Raw genomic sequence first — 22,121 nt, forward strand, 5'->3', positions numbered from 1 at the left:
CCTAAGAAACACTGAGTATAAAGGCACTTGTCAATCCTTGACTTTGATCTTTGTCACCTAAATGTCAGATGCGAGAAAGTGTCCCTTTCCAACACGGAATTCACAGCCCTGACCTCCCTCCCTGAAGCAGGCAATTTACTTACTATACGAATGAACATACAACCAGAGCATAGATCATGAGCCGGCTGTCCCCCTGCAGAGGCACTTCTCCCACCCTGTGGGCAGAAAGGATTTCAATTCCCCCAACACAAGGGAACCTTTGGACTTTACCACTAAAACATCCACCTTCTTGCTCCAGCAACCCCACACATATGGCCAGCTGTGCATACAAGCCACATGCACTGGTATACTATTAGCAGGGATGGGAAATGCCATGCAATACCATAACATGCAAACACCAGATCTGTATACAGTGCTTTACAACAGGTGAAACATTTAAAAAAAAAAAAAGCTGTCTAAAGGTAAAATAAGTAACAACAACAGTGCCATGGAGGATGGGTGTACGGCTACAGCATTTACAGATAAATCGAGTCCTCATGAGAGATGGAAAGAGCACACACCATGCAGCTCGCAACCTATTTCACCTTCTTTGCAAATTGTATGTGCATCCATAGACATTGCAGAAACTCCTATGCGCTTGGGAAATACTGGATTTCCCCATGAATAAAAGTAAAAAAGTTCAGAAAGTGTTCTGCACATTAAAATGTGCATTGTGTACACATTTTCACTCTAAAACTAGGTCAAAGTCTCAGTCTGTGTAAACATAGTTGTCCTGGCTCATTGACTTTAATGACACTGATGGAGCTTACTTCTCTTATTTGTTTTTTTCCACTTTCTGAAACACAAAAAAGCAATTTTATGGAAGGAAGCACAAATTACATTTTTTGCCATTCTTCCTCTTAATTTCTTTAGTTTTAAATGTAGTAAAAACTTATCTTTCCTCATTAAGGCTTTCCATGATAATCCTTCCTGACATAAACTTGCTGGTCAGTGCCTTTCAACCTCCTTAAAACCCCCTTTATCATACTGACAACATTTATAATGCTTACCTCCCAAAGACTTCTCCACAAAGGACGACAATGTCTAACTGTGCAAAGACAGTAACTGACCCTGCCACCAAAGAGAGTAACTGACCCTGTTGCTTTCTTTTATAGAAAGCAAAAGATTTCCCTCTTCTTTCTGGTAAGATTATTGTACATAATTTAAAAAAAAAAAAAAATCCTGTTAGCTGTTGAGGCATATTTCAATTACCAGATTCTCCCTAAATTAAAACAACTGTAACCAGCAGAGTTTTGTGCAGCTGCTGCCGTGCGGTGCAGCTCCCGGGGTGTCAAAGCTGCTAAGTGAGAGCTATGCAATCAGAAGGGGAAAAAAGCCCTAAGAGAGTAAAGAAATAAAGGCAATTTTAAAGAACAGTACATAATTTGGAGAAAACACTTTCTTCTTCCTTAACAAATCCCAACATCGATATTTACAAAAGCATAACTAAGAGTGAGGTAGACTACAAACAGAAAGAATATCTACCTCATGTGAGCTGTTTATAGCCACCTGCACACAACCAGACATTGAAAAGGAGGCAGAGCTATTAAGCAAGAGTCATTTAAAAGAAGACAGCTTTTCTACCTGGTTTGGATGCCCTTCTTCGAATCCTCATTTTAGGTAAGGATGGCCAAGAGTAATTAAAAGGTGAATCAGAGTCTGAGTCCATTTTTGTGCTAAATAAACACGGAGCAGAGTCCCAAAGTTGCACTTTGTTGTTCTCAATAGCAAGTCAAATCTAAGACTGATGTAAAATAAAGGAATGGACAAAGAAGGATCAAATTGCCCACTAAACACAGGGGAGGGAGAAGCTGTAAATGTTTGCTCTCTTCAGGCGTCCAGGCATGTAGACAGATCAGGCTGCAAATATTAAGGCAGAAGCAAGGAGGTTAAAGTATGAGAGCTTCGAGTGGAGCTGTTGCATCGTGGTCCAGAGCTATTTGAAAGGTCACCGTGTGCCAATGAATCATTAACTCACCTTTCCATTTTGATGTAAATGAAAACAATAGGAGCCGAGTGAGGAATGAGAAAATAGGTCTCAAAAGTAAACAAACTATTGCAAGCTTTTTCAAAGCTTTGTTTCCATGTTAAAAGTGGGGTTTACAAGGACTCTCAAATTAAGGACAGGCAAAATGCTGAAATTAAAGAAGCCAAAGATTAACCATAAGCTAAAAGCACTAATCAGTCTGCTGGACCCTGTATTACCGCAGAGCAATACCCTCTCCTCTCAGCATTTACAACTTTGGCAGACCTTGGGATGTTGCAGCTGGAAAAGCAGCGATAACCCACTCAAAATCTGTCACTACCATCTTTCTAGCTCAAATGAGCTTAAAGTTTAAGTGTTATAAAGAAAGATTACACTGTCATTAGAGGACCTCTCTTTCCAATAATATTTAGTCTGAATAGTATTTTCTTCTTCACACAGTCACCAAGTTAGACAGTGAATCATAAGGATTTTGTAGAGCTGGCACCTTTACAGCTCTGGTCTAACCTCACAGCAATGCACAATACAGCTAGTCACTAATTTACAACAAATCCTCCATTCTTATACAGTCTCCCTGAACAACTCGTAGGCAATTAGTATTCAGTAGGAACTCATTATCCCTTCCCCCAACATCTTTACACTACACAAACTACATTTTTTTTTAAACAGGCTCAAATGTGGCTATACAATAGCTAATACAAAAATAACATGTCCACTGTTTCTTAACCAACTCCACCAAACATTTCTTTTCGTTACCCCACAATGTATGTGTTTTTGTATTCCACATAAAGGAGGAGAGGGAATGTGGATCAGCTTAAATGTCAGTTTTTGGAAGAGGATGACATTTGAGCTTGTTAACATTCCTTACTTCACTTCAATTATTTTTCAGGCTGCTGAGGTCTGCAGCGCTACTTCTGTATTATGTTTCAAGTGATTCCTGAATCCACATTTCAGTCAGAGATAACAATGTATTTGTTGAAAGAAAATAATGCAATTCAAATGCAAATTTAATTCAAAACCCATTAGAAAAATATCTATCAGGTTTTCAGGGATAAAATAATTATTATACAAGCACTTCATAAAGTGCACAAATTACATAAAACACAGTTGAAACACATCATTGTTCTGCCCTTCCCTTAACTGAAGTTCTGCCAGCTTTGTTAAGTCTGAAAAGAATAATTCGCCCCAGACACTGGAAGCCTTAGACTTTCACTTTAAATATTAGACACTCCCATAGACTTTGTTTGATTTATATATATAATTAACAGCCCCAGGGAATTACAACAGACAATGCATGACTGAAAACACAGAGAGGATATAAATCCATGCTTTAAGCATCCACTTCAAAATATCTCTGCTCCCTGGAATGTCAGGTTCAAATTGCACTGATAAATCCCCTGGGCATACGAGAATGCAGGCGCTGACGTACACCTTCCCACCTGCACACCATCCAGGGCACTTGCCTGCCTCCCATCGTGGCCACAGTTTGAGAGAAAAGGAAAGGAAGGAGCATATTTGTTGGACAACTTGTTCTCTTAGGAAATGTCTTCCCAACTGCTCCAACACAAAAGATTTCCTCTCTATGCAGAAATTTGCCCTACCCAAGTGTTGCTCTCTCCTTTATCAAATGTATTTACACCAACTGGAATAAAAGTCTTCATTTCAGACGTGTACAGAAGGCAGCACTCCATAGGTAAACAGCAGTTAATATTTAGAGAGAGCTGTATGCTTTACGCTGGCTTTTAAATTTCTCACCTTTTGATTTTAGCATTTACTCATTTGTTCTACTTTATGAGAAATGGTAAATTTTGCTTACTTCTCTGATATCTCAATTGGTCAATCTTTTCTCTAAATTGAGCAATTCTGGCTTTTTTCACTTCAACTAAAATACACTTACTTACTCCCGTTGATCTTCCTGGACTTCTGTTTAGTCCGGGGAGGGATAACTGGAACTGAACAAAACACTCACAATGCGGAAATGCAGCCAATGTATTTAATGGCATTAAAATATTTTACATGCCGAGACATTTACTTTCCTGAACGACCTCTGTACACTGCATAAAAGTTTTTAGTGACTGCTCAGTTATTGCCTGCTCCTCCATTAAACTAGCAGCGTTCATTTAGAACCTTTTAATACAAATGAGTAATTAAAGATTGTTAAATAATTTTTCAACAGCAGCCCCATTACATAACACTCAGAGAATCGAGTCATTAAATTTCTGCTGTGATAAAAACGTCATCATTTACTCCTGCCATTTATCCTGTATTTCTTGGCCAAGTTCTTACACTTTTCACCCGCTTACTGCAGTCTCCCCTGAATAGGACCTTGCACAGGAATTTGTCAACGGCAGTCTGAAAGTGCAGATAAATTACCAACCTTAACCTCTGTTTCTGAAGGGTTAATTGAATATCACTCACGTTATTTGCTCTGTTCAGGCCTTGTGAAAGATTATTTTTTTTCTAGTTTGTAAAACTCCTTCATGCAGCCATGAAAGACCTCATGCTGCTTTTTGCCACAAAGAAGTGCTTTGCCTTACAATCTTTGGCTAAAAATATTTTTCTTCCCCATTCTCGCAGTTTGTGGGATGATCCAACCCACTTTTCACCTGCCGCTCTTTGTTTCCAAAGTGGTGGCATTTGCATGTAGCTGGCACAGAGATCTGGCAGCTTATGAGGTAAAAGGTGCTTTCTAGCTGGAAAATATTAACCTTACTTTCCACTGAAAAAATGTTTTCGATTTTGTATACCAAGGTATAGATGCGAAGACAAAGAACAAATGGGGGTTTTGTGTGCATTACCTAAGGCTAATGCTTTTGATAAATAATGTAATGCTTTAAATTCTTTCACCCAATGCTTGCCAAAACACATCCGTATGATTAACATGTTTTTCCGAGATATTACAGTCTATTGTCTATTGTCTGACCATTCCCGTGGCTCGTGGCAAGACGGAAGGAAGCACAGGAATCCCCCCAGCATCCGCCATCTCCATGGAATGGCAGTGTCACCTCCCCAGCATGCTCAGAGGTCAACGCCGTGGTGCCGAGCAGGTGGGCTCCCTCTCCCCAAACACTACTAAGCCATGGGCTGGCAGCTCTCTCTATCAGGCAGACCAGAAGGAGACAACCCCTGTGGGGCCCAGTGCCCCCTCCCCAGACACGGGATGGAAAGGGCGGCTACCAACCCCAGGGGCTGGAGAGGGGCACTGCTGGACACAGGTGAGATGAGAGCTGCCTGAACAACAGCTCTGCCAAAAATGTCCTGCCCGTTTGCTCTGGGCAGCCTCCCCCGGCATTAGGGAAGAAGTTGATTCCCCCCAGCTTGCTTCTGCCCCAGGACCAGCAGAGCCTGCAATCATTTCCCAAAGCTGCAGAGAAGGCTCTGACAAGGAAAGATGGCGTAAAAAGGGCCAGATGATCTTCTCCTCCAGCTTCTGTGACCCACAGGCACATGTGGTCTTCCTACCTTCTTTACTCCATGGTTTTTATTAATTCAAGCACATCTTCCCACAGAGAGAATCAGCCAATGTACCCGGACAAAATATCTGCATTACCCTACGTCAGACTTAACAATCATGTTGAAAACTCAGCACATGTGAATTACAGGCACCTAAAAGCAAAACACTACCAACCAGATCCCACACACCAAGCACCCTCCAACTCCAACACTCCTTCCACCTGCCCACAATGATGGCGCAGTGGCTGTGCAGCCTGCTGTCAGCAACAGCCTTACATATCTCTTAGGATGCCTTGTCACACACATTGTTTTTACCACCTCTCTTCTCTACCAAAGACCTGTGTGTTTCTTATGAAAGTTTATACTGGAATAGCCAGAAAAACTTTGCTACATCACTATTCTCCCCCTCTGCCCTTCCTAAATCATTGATGAACCAATCACTGAAAAACATAGAACCAAGTCCAGATCTTTAAGATCTTTGCAGATGACCTCCCCCGCTTTTTTTTTATGATCTTCCGTATTGCTAGATTTCTGATGGGTGATTCATGCATTCCGTTTAGAGAACCGGCCTGTTTATTTCCTTATTTTGTGAGCAGAGATCTATTAAGGCCTGCCACAAGTAACACGGCAGTTTGGGATTTAAACTGTTCAGCAGTGGATCCCCAAAGGTCCAGGCAGTCACTGCCCATCATCGCTGCCCAACGTATGACAGTATTTGGTGGATCCCACCTCTCTCACTCACTAGCACCCCGCAGCAGGCTCCCCATCCTGCATCACACGCAGGGGGACAGGGCTGGGAAGGGCAGGGAGAAGGGCAGGAGGACGAGGAACAGGGAGTTTACTTTCTTCCACTGTGCACTTTCCATTGCAAACACGCCTGCTCTCCGCTGTTTCAACCCCGATGAAGCCACAGGTTTCAACAGAGTGAATGATCATTAGCGATCAGCATCGCGATGTCTCTTCTTCCCACTACCAGTTTAAAGTGGCAGATTTTGCTCTCCCAGAGAAAAGCGTAGCCCTGGGTGAATGCAGGTACCAAACCTAGGTGTGTTCGGACATGAGATTAAATGGCCCTGACCCCCCCCCAGCCCACAAACCTCCCACTCACATCGCCCCTCGTGCAGGTGTTCTCCACACTTCCATTCAAACAGCTGATGACAAAAACCACCCACACCAGAGACCCCTTTTCTGTAACGAGCGTCCCCTATAGAAGCTGTGCAAACAGGTAACAGAAATATTAATGAAAAATACAAAATAACAACACACTACTATAAATTTGGGTCCATTTTTTGTTGACTTATTTGTGCAGTTTCTTGGACACTAGCCTGGAAATAAGCACAGAACAGCTGCTGCCTTCACAGACACACTGCTGAGAGCGGCAGGCCACCCTACCCATCTCCAAAAATGCTGTTCTACACAGACCCCCAAGTTTACTGAAACACTCCGCAGTCACGGCAGGCTGCAGGAGAAGCAGAGTCAATTAACTTGCACCGCTTTCTGGATTGCTTTAAGCTAGACTGCCAGTCCAAGAGTTTTTATATTCCACTGCATTTACTTCCACATGGATATGTATCCTTTTATCCTATATATCCTATATATCCCTTTACAGGGCACACGGAATCACGGTGCTGCTGCAAACCATCCAGACTGAGCGGAGGCTGTGCCATCTAAATTTATACCTCACTCCTTACTATTCCCCTACAGGTACATTTCTAATTACAATTGAGTTATGAAATTAATTTTTAAGGCTGTTCTTTTAGTGTTTTCTTTGAAACCAGGCTGACAACTACAATTAGAACAGCTATAATGCGAATAACACTTTCATGCTAAAAATGTCATGTTTGTGATATTCAATGAACGATGCATTATCCTACAAAGAGCTATTATCAATACTTAACCTCTTTTGAAAAGCAACTCTTTGTAAGTGGTGGTACTTAACTCTTGTTTCTTTGATAAACTAAAGGAGTGATGTACCTTTAAAAATTTAAGAGAAACAGCTTTGCCTAAACTATACTATTACTGCAAGATTCTTAGAGAACACCCACAAGATTGGGATGAAGAAGGGCTCAGAGTTTTTACAAAACTGAGGCAAAAACATGACCTCTGCCCAATCCTCATTCAAGGTAGCTCCAAAGAGCCAGTGGGCATGCACACTGCATTATCTCGAGCTTTGTCCCAAACTCTTCATGTTGTCCAGTTCACTGTCTGTCCCACTGTCAGGATTTCATAGTGTTCCTCCAGCTCATATCTTTCTGATGTCTGGTTCATGACTGACTGCAGATTTATTTTTTTTTTCCTCTTTTTACCGCACCATTCACCTGATGCGGTTTAGGATAACGAGCTGAGTTTAGGATAACAATCTCATTAATACTACTTTCACGTGGCACCGGTCGGTATGCCCTGACTCTTGAAACAACCGTTAAGCACTTCCAACAAAGTACATAAAGAGATAATTTGCCTAAATGCTCTCCTTGTCTGGTATCTATTCACATCAAAAGACTAGCTGGGGTATGCAGTACAAATGTGGACAGAAAGCTCGTTGCTTTTTGTGTCATACCCTGATGAAAAGCTCCCTTGAGTTTATTTGCAAAAGTCTGAGAACTAAGGGCTAGAGTGAATAAAAATCTCTTCCTGGTTTCGGCTCCACGGAGGCCTGTGCGAGCCCCAGCAACATGGAGAGCGCCCATGGCCTCACATGAAAGCAAACCCAAGTTTAATTTGGACTTCACTCCTACTGAAGCTTCGCCAATGACTTGGTTGTTGAGTCTACACTTATGCTGGCAGCCTGCACCGCCAAAAAGTTCACCAAAGACCCATCTCGTTAAAAATCCAGTTTTCCATGTTCCAGGGAAGACTTCAAGGGAAGGGCAGCCTCTCAAGGAGGAAGAAAGCTGTGTGCACTTTCAAGACTATGACTGTTTTCTTCACAATGTATTTCTGGATTATATTTCACATTTAAAGAGTAACTTGACATTAGATATATCCCAGATTGTTTATTTATGTTAGCATGAAATGAGACCGGGCAGAAGACAAGCAAAAGAGCTTATTTAAACATCAGGGAAAAAAGAGCCTCTTTTTGAAGGATTATGTTGTTGAGCAAATTTGTTTTGGATTTTAGGCAGAGGAGGAGGACAAGTTCTGGGAAGCCAGACAGCACATGTTTGTAACTTGTTCATTTTTCTTTTTGTTTTTCTTTTGAGGTCAACTTGAATTATATATCTCAGGAAATCAAGAGTGGAAGAAACTCCAAGAAACAAGAACAAGCTTGTTTCAGTGCCTAATGCTTCTTCTTCCACATTTCTCCACGGTTCTTCAATTAAGCTCAGTTCAGGCTCACATCCCAGGGAGATTTTACTTCCCACATCTTCTGTAGCTGTCAACTACTCTGCAATCTTCAATACTTAGTTGTTTATAGTCACTCCAAACAAAAATGAGAATATGTTTTATCTACTGAAATAAACTACTGCCATGTTTAAATGTTGTTTAAAGGTTGTTTCTGGCAGGACTCTGACAGATCAACCCCAAGTTAAGCCTCTCTTCTGCAAGGTGCAAAGGTTTTTGCAAAAGTAGAGGCAGCAACATAAATGTCTCTGAAAGCTTCAGCAGAACAGGGCAGAGTGCAATTTCCACAGTCATCAGCTGCAGCAATAACTCTGCAGTCTTCTTCAGGTATTACTTTTCTCTGCAACTTTCAGACCACCTACCTTTCCACTAAAAATTAGTCTTTTAAAAACCCTCTGTTACAACAAACTGACCTTCCAGGACTTCTTTTGACACAACCGGTCTGAGTATTTGCACATGTCCAATCATCCAAATATTGCAATGCCTCTTTCTCACCTCACTTGTTATGGTTTTCCCTGCTTCAGGTGAAAAACTGAGACACGGGGAAAACATAAGTGACATGCGCAAGGTCCTACTGTAAATCCATTAAGGAGAGAAACTGAAGCAAAGGTCTGCAGCTCCTGGGCTAGAGATGCTACGGCTGGATCACCCAACCTCTCTCAAAGCATACATAAGGGAAAGATAGGATTGAAAGCTGCCAGGAAAACATAAAAATGACCACAAGGAGAAAAGACCTGCATAGCCTTAATAACACGACTCTTGTAACTGTCTCAAATAGGCGACACTGAACATGTAACTTTCACTTTTATCTATCAATAACCATAAAATTATTTCCTGCAGTTCCAATGTCAAAACAGGCACGCTTGACTCAAAACACTTCCAAATGCAAACATTCTGCCCACCAAAAAAAACAAAAGCAAATGAACACTAAAAAAGGAGTGAAAGATGTGACCACAATAAGTAGAAAACTAATAATTTTCCAGACCTAACAAAAACTGCACAAAGGTGGGACTCCAGACAGCAGGATCATGCTTTTTTCGATCTTAAAAAACCCCACCTTTTTAAGTCTTACCAACCACAGTAAGGAAATCTAGAAGAACAAAACAGCAACATTGAAAGCAGATTTTTCTGCAGATTACAGTGCAGTCCTACTGGTTTATGCAGAAAAGAAGATCATAATGTTCTGTTCCTTAAACTGATCTGTGGTTAAACTGCGATTTCTGTGGAACCATGAAAATCATAGGCAGACTCTGCTAAAAATGCTTTGTAGCTGCCTAGTCACATACAGAGAACTGCCAAAAATTTGGCATCAGTATTTTTATCTCTCGAAGTGCAAAACGTGGCTCGCAGAACTTTTTCACCACCGGCAGAGCAAACAGAATAGATTAGACAGACACCACTAGGTCACTGGCACAGTAACTAGGACTGGAAAAAAGAAACTTTTGCAGCTTTATAAATGGCCTTGTTAACATCCTCTTTCCAGACCAGCTATGCAAAACAGGAAGGAATTATAAATCTTTAAAAACACATGCCCAGTTAATAGTGTCATATGCCCAACAGTAACAGCATTCAGCTGTCACCTCCTAGACTCTGTCCCAAAATGTACAGGGTTGCTGACTCTGAGGATGACAATGCCTGGCAATAACACATATGCTTAATACTGAAAGGAAAAAAAAGTCCCTTTTTTGTTGCTTTCCATTTTGTTTCTTTCATTCACTCTCCCCTACTGGATATTGTTTTTGTCTCTCAATCTTTCCAGTGTGTTTTCTTTCAATGAAAAAAAGTCTTTTTTTTTTTTTTTTCTTTTTTCTCTTATGAACACAAAACAGATCTCTAACAGTTTCCAGGGGAAACAGAGGAAGGGGGAAGAAGACTGGCAGGGGGGGGCAGGAAATGAACTCAGGAGTCTCCATACCACCCCCCATGCAGCCTGGTCTAGCATCCTGTTGTGCCCCATAGTTTACTCCTATTCCTTCAATTCTTGAATATGGCAAACCCAAAAACCATTGTCTGTAGTTCACACGGCTTCTTATTGGCCCATACCCACCACGACACTCACAGGGGTGGGACCCCAGGGGCTCTTCAGCGGTACAGGAGGATGAGGAGCCTCTAGCACACAAAATTGAACTACAAGGCTCAAATGGTGCCTAAGGCAGCCAGGTGAAGAAGACAGGGAGCAAGGAGAGCCAGTACCCTCCTACCAGCTCTTGTGAATGCCCCTGCAGAGATACTCCCAAAAGATGTTGGGTGTGGAGAAAGAGCCAGAACGATCACTATGCTTGAAAAGGCAGGCTGGGGAAGAAGACAGAGAGCAGAAACAGCAGAGCCCTTCCAGGAGCCACTGCTTCTTTAAAGGTCCCTTCCAACCTAAACCATTCCATGATGAGACTGATTTTTTTTTGGTAAAGGTTTCTAAAAGCAAGAACCACATGAAAAAATAAGTGAGAAGCAGAAGTGGGGGAATTTGTACCCATTCAAAGAGCATTCACATTCTCGCTCTCAGAAGTCCTCTGATTTATGCATCCAACTTCCCAGTGAGATTCCAGAGTTTGCTTGTTTCTATTCATTTTTCTTCACTTGAACCCCCTTAGCTGCTTTCCCTCTTCCTCTCCCCCACTGACAACCATTTTCATTTCTCTCCTTATCCCCTACTGTGTGCTTTTCCTGACAAAAACATCACCATTTAAGAACATTGCCAAGCAAACAATTTTTTAAAAAGTAGTTTAAAACAATCCGGGCTAATAAAACTATGATATTTAGTAATATGGTTATATGAGTCAGGTTAGAACATATATTGATTTTTACATGAAAATAAACCATTAAAATCAACTTAAGTCAATTTATAAATTTCTGGTTGTCACCAAACTCTATTTCCAGCCTTCTCCATCCCTCCCTACTTCCACTTCTTAATGCACACCCCACTCACTCCCCAGCCTGCACTTCAGCCCCACCAGATCTCACACATGGTGCTGACTGGAAGCCCCGCTGAGGTCAATGGCAAAATCCCATCACATGTCTATGTTACGAGCTCTTCAGCCAACTTGAGTACGCAACTGGGAGATGGGCAAGGAGAGCCTACGGTGCAGCCAGCAGCGAGCCCATGCTCCAGTCCTTACACAGAGTAATCAAGTTCTCAGTTACAATGACTTACTTCTAAAACAAGCAGAACAAATTTCACTGCAGCTTCTCCACAAACAAGTCAACTTCTTAAATGTACTACAAGGTAATTAGAATTTAGGGAAGAGAGAGAGGGTTGGTTCTTTTTCAGAGAAGAGGTACAACAGGGAATTTTTCTTAGTTTAGTACAAGCTGAGCCTGTGCTCAGGACAAAGGGTATTTATGTACATGCATATAGGTACAGTCATATGTATATATACACATTTATATCCATATTCATAATTTTACTTTATGCATACATAGGATGCCTAAGAAAATATATTTAAATCAAATTTTAAGCACCTAAATCTTGTACCAAGTTGTATGCAAATTCACCTTTTTTTTTTACCCAAAAGCTTCGCTAAGAATCTACACCCTACCACTCCTAACTAGCAGTATGAACCACAGCCAAAGTTGCTTGCTTGTTCCCTGCAGAGGACTCAGGATCTGCTGCAGCTGCCCATCCAAGCATCAGAGAAGAGACTGAGCTGGTCTGAAGCCAGAGGGCCTGGTTCCTGTTCCAGCTTTCACCAGCAGCACTGTGCAAATGATGCCTTAGAAGGAAAAGGCATTTCAAGGGTAAGAAAAAGAAATATCAGCTATCATTTCAGGGTGGAGAACTTCCACTCTAACAGCTTTTAAGCTACCTTATGTTCCCTCCAGATGGTATAACTGGAGCAGATACTGGAGCAGATGTGGCTTCAGATTAGCAAACCATAATCACTCCCCAATGGCTCCACACCCTCCTACACTGAGACACAGTCCAAAAATTTGGTCTTGCTTGACAAAACAGATTTGATCATATGGGCACACATCTCATGTCTGTGCACTGCATTTTTTTGTGCAACGAAAGGACTGCTACACTGTCCTATGCTCAAAAGCACTGAAGTCGGGATAACTGTGAATACTTTTGCTACTACTGCAAATTTTCTTATGCAGCTCCTGTATTCCTTGGATGGGAGAGTGAGACAAACACGATTAAACGGTTGAAGTACAGTCATTTGGCATAACAATGACTAGAAAAATAGGTAACTAGAGGATGATTTTAATGAGAGATTATTAAAATAACTGCCAGCTTCTTACCTTACAACCGTGTCTCTGAGTTTACGCCAGCTCATTTTCCTCTAACATACACCGCTCCCATATCCCCTTCTTTTCCACACACAGAGCGACTCTTCATTTTGCAGCCAGCAAAGTTTGCACATGGACCGTCTGAATGCCACCATCTGGGCTGCTGTCTCTGAGCTCAGCGCTGGACCAGAGGCAAGTGATGCCAGCCTGGCGTCCTCTGCCTGGCACAGCAGCTTCCAGCGGCAGAGCTTAGTTACTCGTTGTCTTTTCTGCCTTGCTGTGCTTTGCACCAGCCCATGTTTGCACGTTTTTCTTGGAGCTGTCCCTGAACTTGAAAATACTCACCTTTCCATTTGAGTTTCAGTCTCCAAATGTACTGTCTAGTGCAACTGGCTATATGCTCCTACCAGTCCCACAGCGGCACCTAAACATTTCTACACGCTTCATGTAATCTTCAGTCACATATGTTGGCTCTATCAGAAATTATTTTTAAGATTGTTGTTCCTACAACAATTAATATACTACTGAAAAATCCTAGGGTATCATGATGCTGTTAGATACACCATTTGCCTATACTAGAGGCATTTTGAAAGAGGTTCCCTCTCTGATATAAGTATAACTGATTGATCTTTTGCCAAGCTAGGCTGCAATGTCAATGACCTTCACCTCTTTTAAAGAAATTGCTTCATGTGTATTTGGCACCACAGTAGCTTTTAGGGAGTCAAAATGATTAACTATTTCTTACCTATGCCCAACAGGACACGATCTTCATTTTCTTTAGAAGGAACAACACTGTCTTGGAAAGGCTAGAAACAGAAAACTTGAGCTATATCTTTGAAGACAAATAGTTGCATTTGTGCTTAGTTGCAAGCTGTACTATAGGCTTTCAGAATTCAGTTCAAACACTATCAAGCAGCAGTCACTTCATTTTGGTCATTTTAATAAATGCAACAGATACAGCATGCCACTCCCAGACTCTAAAGATAAGCACATGAATCCTATGGACTCAAGCTCTAAACATAATAGAAGAAGAGACCATGCCGTATCTCACTTTCCATGCAAATTCCAGTTTTCAGCCTGCTCTTCTCTTACAAAGTTTAACTGTGCTCTGACTAGCCAATATACAGTGTTTTGGGGGAAAGAGCAATACATTTCTAAGATGTCTCCTTCTCTGATACCTGAGCTGTTCACACCTGTAGAAATATCACAGGTCAGTTCATTATTCTTTATAGAATCAACGATGGCCTTTCTGCTAGATCAAAACATGAGACAGTTGATATGGTACCAGAACCCTTTTCCCCCAGCAAGACTCATGAGCTGCAGCACTCTGCCCCAACATACACTTTCAACATAGACTCCAAAATGCAGGCACACTACAGAGTTATAATTCTGAGGTGACATAGATTACAATAGCAACATGTGAATCCCAAACACATGGTCAATCTTCTGCACAGCTGGCAATTAAAAAAAAAAAAAAAAAAACCCACAAAAGAGGGAATCACTTTTATAATAATGACCTAACAAAAGTGGCAGTCCAACAACATTCCACTAAATTCAAATGTTATTAAAAAAATCAATAGTCATTGGCTACGGAGAAGATACCACCTTTAACAGATTTGCCAGATATTACCAGATTTTGTTTCTCTCAACTTAAATGACTATTTTAGCTTTATAGCCAGTTGAACTAATAATCAAGCTCCCGCTTTAAAAGGTGATAAAAAAAAACCCACCACTAAGACAAAGATTATCTGGTTTTGTAAACAGATACATATAAATAAAAAGCGGAATATAAGACTAGAGATCAATTACAACTGACTAACCATAGTGGGACTTCTCACAAATATTGCTCTCCCCCAAAAGCTGTTAGATATCTCCATGTAGAAGACAATGAGACCTGCCGTTTTTTACATCAAGCATCCTTCCCAGTTAAGGCCAGTTATGGATTCGCAGTTACCCCCAAGGTCTCTCTCGGAGACTAGCTCCTCAGGCATGATGATTCATGCCATCTCAAGGATGAAGCTTGTGCAAGACAGGTTGCGCTCCCCTCAGACTGGCAGCTGATCTGCAAGCTCCCTGAAGGCACTGAGGTTCACCATAAACACAAGAGCTCTCTGGTCCAAAAGCAGAGCTTGCTTCTCCAACCCAGCTCTCCAGCCCACAACCATGTAATAGGTTCCTTCAAATAATGATAATAATCATATATACGTGTAACAATTCCCACAGGATAGGAACAGGCAGGAAATGTTGTCTGGCAGGCATTAGCCACCTTACTTATTTGTTAGCTCTGGGAGGTGCTCAGATAGCCAAGGAGAGGCTGCTGCTTCTCAACCTAAACGAAGCTTAGCTATTTGTATAAGGAGAATTCTGTACCTTCACGTAATCCTGGGACAATTCGTCAGATGCCAAGTTCACAGGACCTGTAAAAGCAAAGATTCCTGTCTTTAATAGCAAGCAAAATTCAGTTTGGGTCCACTTTGGTTTCTGCAGCTGGTGTCTCTGCTTTTTCAAATAGGAGGGGGGACACAAGGAACAGGCAAACAGGCAGCGGAGGTACAACAATGGACATGGGCAGCCCATGCATGTCCCCACAGCAGCATTCCCGTGGGCAGCGTGTGAACTGGATGCACAACAAGTGCTATGTTATTGTCACAGTTATGTTCAGTCTAGGCAAGTACGGCGATTTGTCAGCCAGCTGCTGATCAACTCCCACATGCTCAGAAACTCAACAGTTCTAGCGCCATGCCTCACACCAACTCTGCAGAGCAGCTGGGTTCTGCTTTTCTTCTGCAGGGGTTTCATGAATTTTCTGAAATTAGACCTTGCATTTTCACCCCAAAAACTAAAAAAAAAAAAAAACACCACTTAATTTCTGTCACACTTTTTTTTTTTTTTTTATAGTTTCTTCCCAGGGAAGGACACAGCACATGCAAAACAATGACCACACTTTGCAAGTTTTGCCTGAACGCAGCCTCAAGGACTGTTGTGAAACAGAGTTATCTGGCTAGAGGAATGCAAATGAACACCAACATCACCTAAGCTTTCAGGAACATTATTATTTAGTAGATATATTTTAAATAATAATAATTATATAACCAGAGCTATGCTGGTAAACATTTCATTTTATCTTTCAACTCAAGGTTCACATCTGTTCTTAGATACACAAATGCGTCTACATTCTCCAGCTCCAGCAAATAGTTAAACTAAGTATGACTCAGAAGGCAGTATAGGGTGTTCTGGGGGACTGCTTTGAGGAATGTGAGCTTTTGGGACCTCTATCCTTCTTTGTCCTATCTTTGCACGAAGTCTATACTCCAGTTTTAGAAAAAAGAGCTGTATCAATATATCTTTGGAAAAACAATTCAAAGGCAGATGCCTGTTATCTAAATCACACCATCTTCAGCAACAACGACCCTACATAACCTGCAGGTCTCTGTGAGATGAAGTCCTGGGACGCAATTATGGGCCCGCACATGCAATCAGTGCGCCTGCTGTCCCTGACCTCAGCAGTGCCCCTGGACACTGGCAGGAGTCAGGACTGGATCCACGCTGATCGGTATCTCAATCATTAATTTTTATTTAATCCACCTTCTTTAATTAACCTTCTGCAACAGTCACATATACACCTCCCCTGGCATTCTAACAGAGTGCAATCACAGAGCACAAAATCACTAGGGCCATCAAACAAAGCATCCCAGGCATCAGCTTTCTGCTAGAAGAAACAGACTATTTCTTCTGTAACTGTAACTGCAGAAACTTACTTTAAAAGCGTCAGTGAGAAGGTATTTTTTACAGTATCGCCATGCAATTGGCATTACTATTCAGTTTCACAATTCGCAGAAACAAAAAGCTGTTTTCTGTATACCTAATATTCTGCAGAAGCAAATGGCTTATCCTCCAGATAATAGTATTCAGACAACTCATGGGCATGGAATTTCAAGGTCAGAAAACAAAAAAAGCACAAACTACTGAATCAGCCAAAATACCATCTATTTTACCTTTTGTTCTGCATCCTCACTGGATAATGTATCACTCCATGTATTTGAACTTAATTAAGTTGCTATGGGGAATTCACTGCTAAGCTAGTCGCATCGCCTTACACTGACCCACTGCTTTCGTATGATTGCATTTCACAAGAAACGTACTGCTATAGCAACCTCTACTTGATAATAGCTCAGGGCTTCTGATAGCATTGTGTTTTAAAGGTCTGTTGATCTTGACTTTAGGCCCACCCAGAAGTGAGTAGTTACTACTTCTTGGAATGGCAGCAGTTTTAAAATGTGAGGAGGAAACTTTCATGACATGAACGCACCAAATTAATGTCCTGAGCTTAGCAGCCACTTTATAAAGGAGTTCACTGAATGCAATTGAGAACATAGTAAAAATTACTCTGTAAATCATTTCATGTAATTTCTGCTTCTAGCAGCAACAATTTTAACTCAATCTTGAAAAAAGTTCTTTTGGTGTTCTGAATGCTGACAAATGGAGAGTGTAAGACAGGCTACTAGTCACCAGTAATGATCACTCATGATTTTTCAGTATCTGGATTCAGTGGTGGTTAGCAAAAAAGGCCAAAAAAAGGTCTCATTTATAGAAATATGGTAACCAATGACACTATCAAAATGCAAGAAGATTAAAAAGCTTTGCTGCCCATCAGTGTACAAACAACAGTTACAGGCTCCTCATGTCTACAAGTAGATTACACAGAGTGTTAGCACATACAAGTGTGATTACCACAATTTGTTTGAATAAATCCTGGATACTGCCAAAACATGGCATATTTTTCTTGCCGTTGAACTGAAATAAGTTTGGGGTTCATTGGTTTGTTTTTTTCAAACAGGCACGAAATAACTCTGATGCATGAAGGCACAGAAGTGTATAGCTTCCATTAAAAACACAAGAAGGTAGGTGTGCCTACGCAAATATTATGGCAAATATCTTTGGCATAAAGAGAGGACAAGAAGTTTTACAACCAGAATCCAAACTGGGACCAGACATCCTGGACTGGTGATTCTGTCTCCGGGCAATTAATATCCACTGATGTTCATTATCTGCTTGTCCCAAGTCAGCCTGAACTAAAATTGCTTTTAGTGGAACACATCAAAGTAATCATCACCTAGAAGTTGTACTGGACAACCTACTGCCACGTATAGTGCTACCAATCCAGGCCATTCACTGTCTATCCCCAAGGATCAGCGTAAAGATCACGGCACTCAGATGAATACCCAGAGTCAACGCATTTGCAGACTGCATCACCAAAGTCATTCACAAACCTTGCATGGTAAATTGCCACTTACACTTACAATAACACACGCATAGTTTGCAACTACTTATCATCTCTCTGCAAATTTACCTTCTAATAGCAGAGCACTTATTATCTGAACGCTGCTGGAGAAGTTGGGTACAAGACTCCTTTTCCAGCACTAACAACAGCAGCCTACATGTTTAAACACGAGATACACAAGGACTGTATCCCGATTTTATCCATTCACTTTAAAGTCACTAGCTGATGCCACCTGGAACTGCAGTCCCGTTTCTTTCCCACAGTCTGGTCCTGATCCTGTCGGTAGTTAATGCAGGCACTCGCACTTCTGCTGCCCTCAGTAGGGCTGTCTCCAGCACAGCCACTCAGCAAGACCAAGCCTCTCCCAGAGCTCACAGTTTTCAGCTTCTTGCTTCACCCAAACATACAGCACCAGCCACAGAAGCAAATGGTCAACGGATGAAAACTCTTGATTAATTCCTAACAGTGATACGTAAACGTCCAAAGTGTCACACTTCTGATGCTGAAGAATGACCCCTTTTTTTGTGATTTTCTTTTCAGCTCTAAGAGATGTTTGCTCCAAAGTACACCGGGATGTATTTTAGGAACAAAAGAGTGTTGCCATCAGCAAGCACAGTCCCACAATCCTTACAGAGGTAAATACTCACCAAAATATTGAATGTCTAATTGAAACACGTGGGAATTTTGCCACATTAAGAAGTCTGAGCTGGATCCCAAAACTATTCATACGAAAGGTTACTCTGCTCCTATTTTTATTAACTTAGTTATTTGGCTTTACTGGAATGTGCAGGCTGGAGCGTTCATTCAGTTAAACACTGCCCTCTCCTGGAACCTTCTGGCATTTTTCTGGCTCTTATAATAAAATTAGTTAAGGCTTTTCCAGTCACTGGAAATATTCCATAATATTTGGTGAACAATTTCAATCTGACATTGGAAAACTGATGCTTTGCAGGAAGTATCACGATTTACACAACTCTTGTAGTGCATGACTTGCATATTCCACTGTTGTCTACTTACAGGTCTCTAATGTCATATGAAGCATGGGATCTTCCTGAATAAATAAATAGTGTGTGAATAAATAAATCTATACCAACTTTCCAGAGCTTTTAAAGACTGCAACATTATGGAATAAAAAACTGTACCTTCTACAGAGCTTGTTGTATTGCAGGGTATTTTTGGACTTTCCACTGTCTCAACTTGGTTTGAATTAATACTCTACAAAAAAAAAAAAAAAAAATCAAAATGACAGTAACTGTATTTGATGCCCATGACATTTACCTGAAAACTCAAAAACAATATCAAAGACTAACAAACAATTATGTTATAAGCCACACTAAAATGACTGATAGAGATTCCACAGAGTATTATATCAGTTACCCTCCAGAGGAAACTGATAGCAACTCCTCAAAAGGGAAAACACTAAAATATTCTCAACTACAGAGAGAAATTACCTTCTGCTTACAATACACAAGGGATCTAAAGGATCAGATTTAGCATTCGTACTTCATTGTTTATAACCTCCTTCTCTATGAGAAAAGCAGCACAGCAGCTTTGCACAACAGCTCTGCTCAGAAGCCTGGTTAACCTTGAAAGCATCCCTATAAAGCAAGCAATTTTGATGGACAGGTGATACAAACAGCCTAAACCTGGACTGGAAGGCAGAAGCTGCTCCCTCTCTGCATCAGTGAACCCTGGTGGGCTGACCCCTCACTCAGATACACACAGCGACTATATCACTCCTGCTCAAAAGGAAGAGGGGACTATTATCGAGTCCCTTATTTTAGCAACTACCTTCAAAGACTTTATAAGCGGGGGCAGGGGGGCAGACAGAATATCTACTTCTGCATAATTTCATTTACAACTCTGCTTGCTTATAGTATTTCCCTCTAGTTAGATTGCCTTTGTATTGGCCATCTAACAGAGCAGCAAACAGAGAAAAGGCGTGGTAACCTGAATACCAAAGAAAAAGTCAGGCTGAATATTGCAGCCAAACTGATTTGAAAGCCACACAACTGCCAAGCTAGCTACATCTCCCACTTCAGTGGGGCTAGTTGCATTTTTATCTGCTCATCTGTCAGTGTGCAAGACACTTTCCTACTCCCACACCTACAAGGCAGAAATAAGTCAACTCCTTCTTGGGAAATTACCAAATCCGTCCACCACCAGGCAACAAAATCACTTAAATTATCATAAATTATCTTAATCACTTTGGATGATTATCCTGACATGGCCTTTCTCTTTTTTTACCACCCTGACATTATTTCACATGTGTCCACTAGTCCACGGATTTCTTTTCCTCTCAGAGAGGACCTCTCCCCTGCACTGGTTGTGCTGCCTCCAGCAACTGAGACAGCCAAACGGATCAATCACCTCCACACGCTGCTTTAGGGCTCTGCTGGAGGCACACAATGAACCACACGGCCTCACTGACGGGCACTGCTACCACCACAGCAATTTCTGCCCCAAGGAGGCTGCACAGAGCTCAACCAATTCCACACTCTTCCTCATCTTCTTGAGAAATCTCTCCTCTGTATAGCCTAGCACAGCCACAAAACCCATGGGTTTACACTTTTTGAACTGCAGAGCCCCTGCAGGTTTCCAGTGAAGGCATGGGTAAGTCTAGCCTACTGACAGCTTGTTTGTTTTAACTTTTCCATTACTCTGTTAGACTTGTAAGGAATAGTCAAGGGACTAAAAGATCCCACAGACCAGGGCCTGAAGAACATACTTGAGAAATACTGGGATTTTTTTATAAAAGCAAAAATAGTTTGTGCTGGTCCCTAAGTCATCCATTTAACACACACAAATCCAGCGCTGCATGGCACCATAGCTGAGACAAGCTCCTTCTCTTTAGTCACATCTTCTGACCCAAGCCTAAAATAGCAATGTGGTCATTTATGCAGTCTCGAGATACAATAAACTAGATGTACAGTCTAAGTCTGTTGTAGATGAGCTGAATATTCCAGTACAGCAATAAATTCTACATCTATCTTAAAAAGACTACGTATCTTGAAATCTGTAATGCCCACCTCATGCTTTGGATCTAACTAAGGGCTGCAAGTCCTCGTTTGCAACAGAAAGAAAATTAATTTTACCTTACCCTTTGGACAGTTTGATCATCCCCCACATACATTTCAGGATGATATCTGGTATATAGGAAACGAACTAAACCATGTGATCTTCCCAATTATTCTGGCTTATTTCTGCTTTATTAAAAGTAGTGGAACACTGATGCTGGGCAGGGAGGAAATAGGGTCCCCACAATGGAGGATCTAGACTGCTGCAACTAGAGGAATGAGCGAAAGGGAAGCCCACAAGTGAAAGGCAGTAGGCTTTTTCCTGAAAATACCAAGTGCAGAAATTGCAGCCTTTAAGCATCTCTGTCTCTGGGAGACATGCAAACATCTAACATACCACACTTTCTTTTTCCTTTTCAAAGACTGAAAGAAGAACAAGGATTTGATGAGCGCAAGAAAAAGCCAATGATATAAATAACAATGCATTCTTCATTACAGTCTTGGTTTAGCTATTGCATTTACTATTGTTTCCACAGGAAAACCACACACAAATTGTAGGTATTCTGTAAGCTACAAACACAGAATAACTTCTTTGTATTGGAACAGATCAAAATCTTGGCAGTGTAGTTACACAAGATTATACATAAGGGCTATACACTACATCACACCTTAAGTTTTTGTGTTAAACATAACACGTGGATCATATTCTAAGTTAAAAAAAACCATACAGAATGCAATAAAGATAATTCAAGGAAAATTAGTGTACAAATAAGAAAAC

The 22,121-nt window shown here is 41.3% G+C and overlaps 1 protein-coding gene across 1 annotated transcript in view; it reads right to left on the reverse strand.

Annotated features, from left to right (window-relative positions):
• Positions 1 to 22,121, reverse strand: part of ARHGEF28 (Rho guanine nucleotide exchange factor (GEF) 28) — a 136,039-nt gene that overhangs the window by 56,487 nt on the left and 57,431 nt on the right. The window contains exons 6-8 of the mRNA XM_009884307.1: positions 19,469 to 19,541; positions 15,416 to 15,462; positions 13,791 to 13,851 (exon numbers count right to left, since the gene is read on the reverse strand). Coding sequence (XP_009882609.1) covers positions 13,791 to 13,851; positions 15,416 to 15,462; positions 19,469 to 19,541 — 181 coding nt within the window. The remainder of the gene's footprint in view (positions 1 to 13,790; positions 13,852 to 15,415; positions 15,463 to 19,468; positions 19,542 to 22,121) is intronic.

The sequence above is a fragment of the Charadrius vociferus genome, unplaced genomic scaffold (genome assembly GCF_000708025.1).
Source record: "Charadrius vociferus isolate BGI_N301 unplaced genomic scaffold, ASM70802v2 scaffold183, whole genome shotgun sequence".
Classification (NCBI taxonomy): domain Eukaryota; kingdom Metazoa; phylum Chordata; class Aves; order Charadriiformes; family Charadriidae; genus Charadrius; species Charadrius vociferus.